The sequence below is a fragment of the Tamandua tetradactyla genome, chromosome 2 (assembly GCF_023851605.1).
Source record: "Tamandua tetradactyla isolate mTamTet1 chromosome 2, mTamTet1.pri, whole genome shotgun sequence".
Classification (NCBI taxonomy): Eukaryota; Metazoa; Chordata; class Mammalia; order Pilosa; family Myrmecophagidae; genus Tamandua; species Tamandua tetradactyla.
Window position 1 is genome coordinate 199,834,940 of NC_135328.1, and position 11,338 is coordinate 199,846,277.

General features: G+C 53.3%; 1 protein-coding gene across 8 annotated transcripts; it reads left to right on the forward strand.

The window, feature by feature from the left end:
* The first annotated feature begins 33 nt into the window (after positions 1-33).
* On the forward strand, positions 34-8,477 carry ZNF683 (zinc finger protein 683). 8 transcript variants are annotated; one of them, XM_077150731.1, is made up of 9 exons: positions 34-100; positions 251-329; positions 1,881-2,075; positions 2,180-2,292; positions 3,161-3,285; positions 3,910-4,096; positions 5,445-6,130; positions 7,219-7,347; positions 8,087-8,477. In XM_077150731.1, exons 5-9 carry the CDS (start codon positions 3,172-3,174, stop codon positions 8,459-8,461), a joined length of 1,491 nt encoding a protein of 496 aa, XP_077006846.1. In that variant the 5' UTR covers positions 34-100; positions 251-329; positions 1,881-2,075; positions 2,180-2,292; positions 3,161-3,171; the 3' UTR covers positions 8,462-8,477. The 8 variants fall into 8 exon arrangements, with proteins under 8 accessions (XP_077006846.1, XP_077006848.1, XP_077006841.1 ...); XM_077150733.1 differs by having other exon boundaries at positions 1,947-2,075; XM_077150730.1 differs by having other exon boundaries at positions 41-329; positions 3,158-3,285.
* The last annotated feature ends 2,861 nt before the right edge of the window (positions 8,478-11,338 follow it).

The following is an 11,338-nucleotide window of genomic DNA, read 5'->3' on the forward strand; positions in this document are numbered from 1 at the left end:
GGAAATGTGGGACATGGTGACATCACAGTGGGGCCTGTGACATCACAGCAGCCCTGGAGGACGCCAGGACAGAGGCCCAGGAGACGGGAACAAGGACAGGGTTGGTAGATCAAGGCTATTGAGGGTGGGGACCTGAGGAACTGTGTCCTCAGCCCACCTCCCAGGAAATTTTCTAGCCAAGCCAGGAGACATCTAGGAATTAGAGACCTGGAACTCTCCGAGGCCATTTCCTTTTTTGTTTCAAACCAAGAGGTTGTAGGAGCTTTTCTGAGAGTTGGGAGTGGAGTGTGATGCCAGGAGGACGTGGAGGTGGTAGATGGAACTCAAAGGTATGTGTGGATACTCCTTGGAGGTGTGGAGGGATCTCCCTTGGGTGCCCAGCGAGATCCTCCTCTGTGATTCCCAGGAAGGCTAGAGAGAAGGCAGGCTTGTCACCTGGGAGCCCAGGAGGGCTCTAGCTTTGGGGGAACGAGCTTCAGTGGACCAAGACAGCAAGGGGTGCTGTGAGAGGATCCCTCCGTTAATCTGAAGGATAAGGAGAGGGTAGCTGGGAGAAGGTGGGGAAGGCTGGGAAGACTTGTTCTGTACATGTTGGAAGAAAGAGCATGGGCAGTAGAAAAGAGGCAGTGGGTGTGGTAGTGGGGATGGATTGACATAACCAAGAATCCTTAGCTCCTTGCTGTGTGACTCTGGGTGTGTTGCTTACCCTCTCTGAGCTTCCATTTCATCATGATGGGAATAATCAAATCAACCCTATAGGCTAGCTGTGAAGATTTAATGAGATAAAGCTTTTGAAGCCCTTAGCTTCAAAATAGCACTGGGTATATAGTAAATAAGCTGTTTACAAATACAGCTGTGTACTCTGATCTTTGAGACATTCCAGCCTGAGCTCTGTTGCTGTCTATTCTGAGTGAGTAGAATGCAGGATTCTTGGTTGTAAGCTATAGAAACCATTTCAGGAGGATTTAAGCAGCAAAGGGATTTACTTGAATTCATTGAAAAGCTTTTGGAGAAGCTCCCAGAAGGTCTTGAGCCAGACTTGGAGACAGGATCGATCAAGGGAGACTGGCAGCCTCCAAGACCACAGCCAAAAATCACATCCTAGGGCCATTCCACTGAGGACTCTGTGACCTTCTCTAGACCCTTTTCTTTCCTCTGTGGCCCTGGAAGCTGGATGAGGCACCACCACCGCTTCATGGTCTGCCTGCTCAGGGTCACTCCTCAGTGTGGGCATGTCCTGTGCTCACACCATGTGCTGGGGGGAAGGAGGTCATCACTAAGCACCTGGCCATTTTGGCTTTTATAATGTCTACGTGGGAAACAAAGATGGACAGACAGTGGTCTGTGTCCTTGAGATGCTCCCAGACACAGGGGGCCCTGTTATGTGGACAAAAGATTGGTAGGAAGTGATGGGAGGCCACAGTGGAATTTAAGGCAGTAGCACTGGTGGGGCTGGGCCATGCTGGGCCAAAACTGTGCAACTGAGACTCACTGTCTAGGCAAAACTTGCCTGTGGCCCTCAGGGTACGGCCCCTTCCCCTGCTCACTGGAATAGTGAAGCTGCTTAGCCTTCAAAAGTCTCTTCCTGGATTCTGAACCCTCCCTTGGTACCTAGTCATGTCTTAAATCCTTCTTGCTCTGTCCTTGAATTATCTCCAGCCCTCTGGGGGCCTCAGCTTTCTATCTAGGTTAGAGGATAGATCAGATTTTCCAGGATAGGGAGCTCAGAGATAGGACAACGAGGAGGAAGATGTGTTTATTACATCCTGAGTCTCTGCTCTGGGAGATTGGATTCCTGCTCTATTCTGTCTCACCCCACATCCTTCCATGTTACCTGTTCCCGTCCCTGTCTGTCACCATCATGGCCTGTCTCTTCTCAGCACGGCCCCCACCCCCAGAGGACCCCAGTCAACCTTTGAGCCCTGCTCTGTCCCTCTCCTGCTCAGCCATCTGGGCTCTCTGAAAACCAGAGGTTACTCTCCTGCCCCTGCAACCATCCCATACACTGAAATTCCAGGAGCCCCAGCCCACTGCACTCCCAAAAGGAGCAAAGTTGCCCTGGCAAGCTGACATAGGTAGGTAGTATGCTGGGTGGCTGGCTTCCCCATGTCCGGTCTCATGGGGCCCCCATGCCTGCCTACCAGCCCCCCCTCTTCCTTTCTATTTGTGGCAACTTCAGATGCAGCACCTTCCTGTCATCTCTCACACCCAATGGAGCCTCAGTCACAGGCAGGCTGCCCACCTGCCCACCATCCTCCCTTCCCCAGCCTGAGGGGACTGCCGTAGAGTCAGGTAAAGAGTTCATACAGGGCCACTTGGGAGGGGGGTCATTGGGTTTGCTTTGAGACTTCAGCCTGGGTTGGGAGGAGTCAGGGAAGAGGGCAAAAAGGGGTTTGGGAGGGGGGAGACACTGGAGCGAGCGTTTGGGGCTGCACAGAGTGTGGGGTTAAGGAGGGAAGGATAGTTACTGAGGGGAGGGGGCATGTGCAGGGCTGGGGTGATCTCTGTGCTGCGGGGCTTTACATGAAAGGTGGCAAAGAAGTGAGATGCTCAGTGAGCAGTTGGTTGAGGGCTCGGGGTGGTTTCCTGGTCAGCTGGGAGGGCCAATCAGGAGCACCTGAGAAGTTCCTGGCCCACTCTCGCAGGCTTTGTCCCTGGCGAGAGAGCAGACCAAGGGCAATGAGGCTTCCTCAGCTGTCCGGGAAATTTGTCTGGATGAGCTAGAGTGTCAGGGCTCTCCCTGGAGGGGAGCCTCTGATGGATATAGTCATGGACCTTTCCATGGTTCTGGGGAAATCTGGAATGTTCCCTCAGTTCTCTTAGCTTGCTTGGAAGTAATTCCCACAAGGATCTTCCTTTCTTCTCTCCTGATCTGCGACATCAGCCCAGCTGCGCACCTGTGAGTGGTGAGCCTCCAGTCAATCCCCTTTCTTCACCCACCTGGGGAAAGTCATTGGCATCTAAATGTCAGCACTGAGAGAGTCCTTACATATCAACCCACCCATCTCTCCCATTTTGCAGATAAGGAAACTGAGTCCAGAAAGGGAAGTATCTTGCTAGGGATTGCACAGGACATTAGTAAGACAGTCAGCCGTAGAAGCCCGTTTCCTATGAGGAGGGCCTTCCCTGCTCACCTGTGTCTGACCTGTCTTCTCAGCAGGAAGTGAGGGCATGAAGTCTGACCCAGCTCCAGAATTGGGGTGTTGCCACAAGACCGAGTCCCTGGGGGGCACAGGGGGTTCCCTGTTCCCCAGCCAGGACTTCCAGTTTTGCCAAGATGATCAGGTGAGGTGGGGTCCCTGCCCTATCTTTGAGGGCAACCTGCTTACGGTAGGAGGGGACGTTAGGAGGAAGAGGGAGAGTGTCTGGAGGGGCCTAAGGCCCCATTCTCCCTGGGTTCTGAGTACCCCCTACCCAGGCACATCACGGGGATATGCCCTTGAGATGCCAGAGCCCCTGTCCCATGCTCTAGGGGCCCAGACTCTCCTGTGGGGGAATGAGAAGGGGCAGGGCCATGCAGAAGACTCAACTGGTATGTCCATGGGTCCTTGGGCCTTCGTCTGAGGGGAGGCTCAGGGCCATCCTGGGTTTATAGTCTTGGATGAGGATTTCCCCCAAGTTCAACTTGGTGGGACCAGGGTGGTCAGAAATGGGGATGAGGTGGGCATCTAGATAAGGAATCCTGGGGGTGGGGGGAGGGCAATCCTTGGGGGTGGGGGAGGGTATGAAAATCCTTGGGGAAAGAAGTCTTTGGATGGGCGAAGGGGAAGCCATTTGAGTGACAGACAGTGGGGGTGGGGAGGCTTAACTCCTCCTCCCCATTTGGGAACCAAACTGGGAGTGGAACCATCCTAGGGACCCAGGAGTCCCAGTCCCCAGCCCCCAAGTCCTTTGCCCCCTGCCTTCCAGGTCTTCTCAGCCTGTAGACCACTGACAGACACAGTGGATACCCATGGCCCCTCCTGTGCCAGCTGGCGGTGCCCCATGCCACTGGCACCAGCCTGTCCCCAGGGCCTGGACCTATACCTGTGCACCCTGCGGCCGGCAGCCCTGGGCACAGTCCTGCAGGGTCTCAGAGATGACACCGTGAGCATTGGTAAGCCAGGGCACCAGGCTGCCCCTTGGTGGAAGCTAGAGGTTGGGGATACTGTTAGGAGGTGGGAGGGGGATGGGATTCGGTGCCACTGGTGAGGACAGAACTTCAGGGACACTGTGTTTCTGCATTTTGGCGTGAATTCTGTCCTGTCGGTATAGGAGATTTCCAAGGTAGTGACACCTGAGCCAGGGGTGGGGGGTGTAGAGGGGGGGTGGGGGTGGGGGGAGGCAGTGCCTTTCTCAGGTATGTGAATGGACCTGGTCTGGGTGTAGCCACAGACATGGGTGTTGGAGATAGTCTTTGCCTGCCTAGAACGTCTCAACTAGAAGGGCCTTATGAGAACGCTGGGCCTGGGAGTCGGGAAATGAGGCTGGGAGTCCTGGTTCTGCCCTTTCTAGCTCTATAGCTTTGAGCACATCCCTACACTTTTCTGAACCTCAGTTTCTTCATCCATAAAGTGGGATCTCATCTCTACCTATGTTGCAAGGTGCGTTGTATTGAGATGCGCCATTTCTTCATGTGACTATGACCTCCAGAAAGACAGGGACTGTCCTGTTGTGTCCTTTGTTTCTGGGACCACAGCACAGAGAGGAGGGCAGCTCAGGAATGATGAGGAAGTGAATAAATGAGGCTCCAACAAGACAAGGTTTATGGATCTCCTTAAAAGTTTTTTTTTCTTCTTAATATTTTACTTTCTATCACTTCTGGCTTCACTCCTACCTCACTGGCTCTTGCGTCCTAGGCTCTTTTGCTAGTTCTTCTTCTGGTTACTTCCTAAATGTTAGTGTGTTCCAGGACTTAATCCAGAATCCTCTTCCTTTCCCTTCTCTCCTCTCCTTTCCATAGAACTTCCTGCACTGATGGAAATGTTCTTTATCTATGCTATCCAATACTGCACCATTTGAACACTTGAAACAGGAGGGACTGAAATTTTTTTTAATTTATTTTAATTAATTTAATTAGTCACATGTGGCTAGTGGTTAGTGATCTAGCATCATTTTTATTTTTATCTCAATGAAGCCCAAATTCAAGCCTCCAGTTTCCACCTCTCTCTTAAACCTCAAACCAATTCGTCCAGCTGCCCACTGCACTTCACCTGCATGTCTAATAGGCTTCTTGAAACTTTTTATCTCCCTGAAATTGTTGAGCACTTCAGAAAGGCTAGCAGCTTTTACTAGCAAGTGCCATAGCAGCCCAGAGGGGGGTAGCACCTTGACCAAATCACCCAGCAGATTTGCGAGCTGGAGTTCTTTCCCATTCCCCAATTTGGGTGGGTTTGTTGGGGAGCAGAGTTCTCCCCAGTCTGGGGGGGGGGGGGGGCCTGATCTGTCTTCCCTCTCCTGCTCAGAGCACCAGCCACCCGGGCCACATGCCAGCTCCACTGACGACCAGACGCTCACGGCCAAGTACCCTCCGAGCAGCGACGAGATGAAACGCCAACCAGAAAAGGCTAGCGAGGGGAGTCCCTGCCGACCCCCCTCCCCTTGCAATCGCTCTTCCCCAGTCTCCTGGCAGAATAAAAAGAAACCCAGCTCCTCAGCCTTCAGTCCCTACCCACCTCCCGCCTCCATTTCCAAGGAGCTCCCACTCCACCTTCACCCCTACTACCCGCTTCTCCTGTCTTCCCCTTACCTCTTCCCCTATGGAGCCCTGCCTTCTATCCAATGCCCCCATCTCTTCATGCTGCCCCAAGACACTGCCCGCCCCAGTATGGCTGTGCCCGGCTTGCTGATGGCGGCCAGTGAGCCTGGGCCCCGCAATCCCCAGGGAGAGAGTCTGCTTTCCTCCCCATGGGCCTTCCAAGCCTCTGGCCAAGCGCTGCCCCTCCAGGCCTGGAATCCAGGCCCTGGAGCTACCTGGATCTGCTCCTCAGAACTGGAGCATGCCAGCGGGGCGGCTCCAGCAAAGCAGGCCCCCCTGGACCCCCAGACGGGCGCCCCAGCCCTGCCCTACCCACTGAAGAAACTGAATGGCAGGATCCTGTATGAATGCAACGTGTGTGGCAAGAGCTTTGGGCAGCTCTCCAACCTCAAGGTATTTGCCTCTGGGCCCCGCTGCTCCCCTTGGCATACTTCAGTGACACCTCCTTCCCACCCTGCTTCTAGAATCAAGGACCTTAAAACTAGGAGGAGTTCCTGGGCAGCCTTCTTGGCCTGGTGACCCTGGGTGGTTCATTTGGCCCCCCCGGAACCCCACTCTCCTCATCCATAGAGAGGAGATACAGATGGCCACAAAAGTCCTCTTCACCCTAAAAACCTGCCTGGGAGGACATCTCGTTTCAGCTAAAGGCTGGGGGTACTGAGCCTCCTAAGGGGAAGGACTCCCCAGTGTTACTTTGATTTAATGGTAAGATTAGGCCTTCCTCTCAGACTCCCAATATCTGCAGCAAACCATCCTTTCTTGACTCCCAGTTCAGTCTCTTATTTATTTTATTGAAAGTTGGATGGGGAAATGGGCACATTTAGTGAGTTTAGGTCACAAACCTGACAACCAAATCCCACCCATCAGCGCCAGGACTGTCGGCGGCATCATCTGTGCCGTCCAGCAGGGGGCGACGTGGGCCCATCTCGGTGCTGGCAAAGCCTTGAAGCCCTAGGCAAGCCGGCATTCACTGAAGTTGAGCAAAAGCAATGGTTATTGGGGAACTTAACCCTCCTGGGTCTGCTAGGGCAGTGGTTCTTAAGCTTTCTCAAGTCACCAGGAAATCTAGTAAACCTGCAGATTCCTAAGCCTCACCTCCAGAGATTTTTATTTCAGTGGGTTTGGGGTGGGGCCTGGGAATCTGCTTTTCTAACAAGCTCCTAGGTGATGTTGCTGCTGCTGGCCTGTGAACCCCACTTTGAGTAGCGCTGCACCAGGATACACCTGGGTATCCCTAACCTGGCCTTCTGTCCACAGCTCGGTCTTCTCCTACAGGACAGCAGAAAGGGGGGGGCGGGATTTAGGGGTCTGGGGGTGGGGGTGGGGATAGAAAAGCCCTGAGAGGGCATGATAGAGAGGCCTTGATGGTAAAAAAAAAAAAGAGAGAGAGAGATCTGTGGGGGCTTGGGCAGGGATGTGAGGATCCCAGGCCTTGCTTGGGGGCTCTGGGCAATTGGCAGCCTCTCTCCCACCTGGCTCAGGTCCACCTCCGTGTGCACAGTGGTGAGCGGCCATTCCAGTGTGCCCTGTGCCAAAAGAGCTTCACTCAGCTGGCCCACCTGCAGAAGCACCACCTTGTGCATACTGGGGAGCGGCCCCACGAGTGCCCGGTGAGATCCTACACCCCTCCTCTGCACTCCCAAGGGCTACACACTGGGGGGGGGGGGGTTCCAGGATAACCTCGAATGATGCACCTGCAGCCCACATCCTTCAGCCTTCCTGACCAGGTGGAGACTGGAAAGGAGGAGGGGAAGGCTGCAAGGCATGGGGGGAGTGTGTGTGTGACACCTCTCAGCCTGGAGGGGCTAGGTCACCCCACAGCCTGGGGTGGGAATAGAGATATATGTCTGCCCATGTGGGAGAAAGTGAAGTTGGGGTTTCCTGGGAAAACTGGAGTTGTCGTAGGAATTAGTCATAGGGTCCCGGGGAAGATTATGTGAGCCCACAGATACCTATCCGGTTGGGCAATGCCCAGTATGTGGCAACACCTGATAAGGCTAATTATGTCCACGGACATGACTCTCCCACTCAGACTATGAAGTTAGTTCCTATGACATTAGGTATAAATAGTCAGGTGTTATTCATCAGGAGAGCAAGGCTCGTAAGGAGCAGTCACTAACTTCAGGTCACACAGGTGTACAGAACCAGGATATTAACCAGCTCTGCCTGGCTCCAATGTACCAGACACTGTAGGTCCCAGGGAGAAATCAGTAGGTGAAAGCTTGCTGGCCTGTGCTGATAGGGAGGAGGGTGGGGGGTGAGCGGGGAGCTGCTGCCAAGAGGGAGGAGGAGTGGAGATCCTGACCCAGCCGGGAGGGCAGAGCTAATGCCACTGACCATTCCCATCAGATGTGCCACAAGCGCTTCAGCAGCTCCAGCAACCTCAAGACCCATCTGCGCCTGCACTCGGGGGCCCGGCCCTTTCAGTGCAGCGTCTGTCAGAGCCGTTTCACCCAGCACGTCCACCTGAAGCTGCACCACCGGCTGCATGCCCCGCGGCCCTATGGCCGAACTCACCCCCACCTGTCCCTGGCCTCCTTTGCCTGCCTTGCCCACGGCCCAGAGGGGCATGAGATCTCATGGTGGCAGCCTCAGAGAGGCAGATGGGCTGGGGCGTGGGCACAGACAAGGTGTCCTTGGCAGCCCGGGGAAAGCAAAAGGGCAGCCAGCCCAAGCAGTGGTGGCAGGAAGACCCTGGGGAGGGAACAGGGACAAAGCAATTAAAGGATTTTGTCTATGATGAGTTGAAACCTCCTAAGCATCAACATAAAAAAGCTCTCCGGTATTTGCCAAAGCCCACGGGGGACCCAACCTGCAGGAGCCGGTGTTGACCGTGAGTGACTGCAGCCTTCTAACTCAAGGCTAGGCTTGGCTTCCACTCTCTGTCTCATCTACCTGGGGCCAGGGCCCTCCCCTTCGGCTTGCTGATGAAAAGTGCAGCTCCCTAGCTTCGTAAGGCCCAGCCTGGATTGCCAAGCACACAGTATGTAATCTTCTTTTGACATGTTCCAGCCAAATGTTTGTCTTGTCCAGATGTTTGTCTTGTCCAGATCTTGTCCAGATGTTTCTCTGCTGCTTCCCACCACCTCCTCATCTCACAGTCACTGTCCCTCTTAGGCCACAGTGCAGGTACTCCCTGCCATGGCCAGGTAGGGGTGTGTGCCTCTCTCTGCACATGCCAGGACCTGAGGCTGCATATTGGAATACAGAGGAAGGATGTCAGTGTCCCCTTGTGTGCTGAGACCAGTCATCACAGAGGGCAAAGAGCCAAGGGGAAGGGGTGGTAGTATGCAGAACTCTGGGAAGAGGCAGAGGCCTGAGTGGGACAACAGGCAGGGCAGAATTAACAAAGAGAGCTTGGAGATTGGGACCTTCCTGATGGCCTTTCTGCAGACTCCGAGGAGCCCCTTAATTATGCCAAGTATTCTCCATGCCACTCCCTCATCGTGAGTTGGAGAGGCAGCATCAGGTGGGATAAAGGTATTTCCTGGGAGGCAGGAGACCCAGGTTATAATCTTGTCTGCTGGTTTGCTGTCACTTTCCTTCTAGAGTCTTAGTTTCTCCACCTGTAAAATGGGGGCATTGAACTAAATGATCTCTTTTAATCATTCTATGGAGACTTCTGCTATTCCAGGCATCCTCATATGCTTCCAAAGGCAGCTGGATGAAGAGCTCAGGTGGGGTGGGGAATCAACCAACCTCCCTAGTGGGGACTGATCTCCAGGTCTCAACACCACCAAAGATGAAGGAGGTCCCTCTTGGTCACTTTTTCTGATACCTTCCGGCCTGTTTCCAGATCCACAGACAAGAGGGGTTCTCTCATTACCTACCCTACCGCCTCTCTGTACCCTTCCATGTCACCTCCCAAGCCAGCTCAATATATCCAGCAGATAAAGGCAAAAGCTAGATTCCTAGGCCATGCTTTCACCCAGAGCAGCACTGTCCAGTTGGTGCCAGCTGCCTGGACACCCAATGAATGTTCATCCTTGGCTACTTTGGTTTGGATTGGTGGGCCCAACTGACGGGCTGGCATCCCCAATAGCACTTCGGTTTTTTAAAAATTTTTTATAGTTAAAGCTGGGACCAGGTGGAACTCTGAGCTCTGATGGGGACTCAAAGACCCCAAGAGGTTCAGCACTTTATTTTATAGGGCTGTGAGGTAAAGAAAGTAAAAAAGTATAACTAAAGAGGTAAAGAAAGGAACGAAAGTGTAACTAAAGAACCGGGAAGGAGGAAGCAGGGGCTGAACCATCTGCTTCCCTGTGCCTGGATGAGTCAAAAGTTACACACATTTCCCAAGGCCTCCTTCTGGACCCAGACTTTAGCAGCTTTGCAACACCTTTAGTCTTTTCAGGACATCAGGTGCCTATTCCCACAGAGCTTTTCTATATCTCTGCAGCATCCGTGCTGAGATCTCTCCCTTTTGTATTTTTTAAAGGCAGCTCAAAGGTGCTTAATTGGAGGGTTTGGATTTGGTTTCGGAAGTTCCAGATTCCAGCTTAGTTCCAAATTGTGCACACACCAAAGGAGCGTTCCCTCATCTTGGCTTAGAGTTTCCTCTGTATTCAGCTCCCTGGTCGGGTGCCACCTGCCGCAACCAACACGGCTCAGTGTCGGGACTGAAGAGAGGTAACGAGGAATTAAGAAAGACAAGAGACAAAGATAGAGTTAAAGCTGGGACCAGGTGGACTCTGAGCTCTGATGGAGACTCAGAGACCCCCAAAAGCTTTAAAAGCCACTCTGACTCCTCTAGCCCCAAAGGCCCTTCTTTTCCTCCGCCTCCCCAGGACCTCAACCAAGCCCTCCTGCCCTCACTAGCTCCCATCTCTGTGTCTCTGACCCATCCCTTGCTCTCTGCCACAACGCCGCCAGAGTTCATTAAAGAAAAACCACCAGTGATCACATAATAGCAATTAAATCCTAATATCCTGCAGGGTAGAAATTATTCCCATTTAACAGAAGAACAAACAGGTTCAGAGAAGCTGAGCAATTTGCCTGAGCTGACTCAGCAAGCACCAGATCTATAATTCAAATCTGGATGGGTCCTGTTCTAAGAATTCTGCCTGTCCTGCCAGCTCCTACTGGGGAGAAAGTGGAACTTTCCCACATCTCTCAGTGCCCAAGCACAGAGCACATGGGACACATTGACAAAGGACCATGGAAGAGCACAGGAGCAGAAAGGACTCCTCCCCTACCTACTTCATAGGGCACAGCAGTGAGAGGTTCTCAGACACCTCTGTAGTGGGCAACTGTGCAGCCAAAGGGATGGGGTGGGGAGCAGATGGGATGAGGATGCATAGCCCTCAAAGGGAAGGAACCTGGGGCCTTTTGGGAATGGTGAGCAGTACTGAGAAGCTGAAGGACAGTACTGGGCAGATAGCAGAGGAAGAAGGGTCTGGAAATTTCTGGAAGAACCTTGAATATCACACTGTGACATTGGAGAGGTGATGAACATATCAGATTGGTGTTTCTGGAGGGTCACAGGGGATGGGTCAAAGGGGGACACGACTGCCTCGAGGCTGGGAGTCCACTGAGAGGCTGTCGCCAGAGTCTGGGTGGGAGATGTTAGTCTGGATTGGGGCAGCTGGGATGAAGACAAGG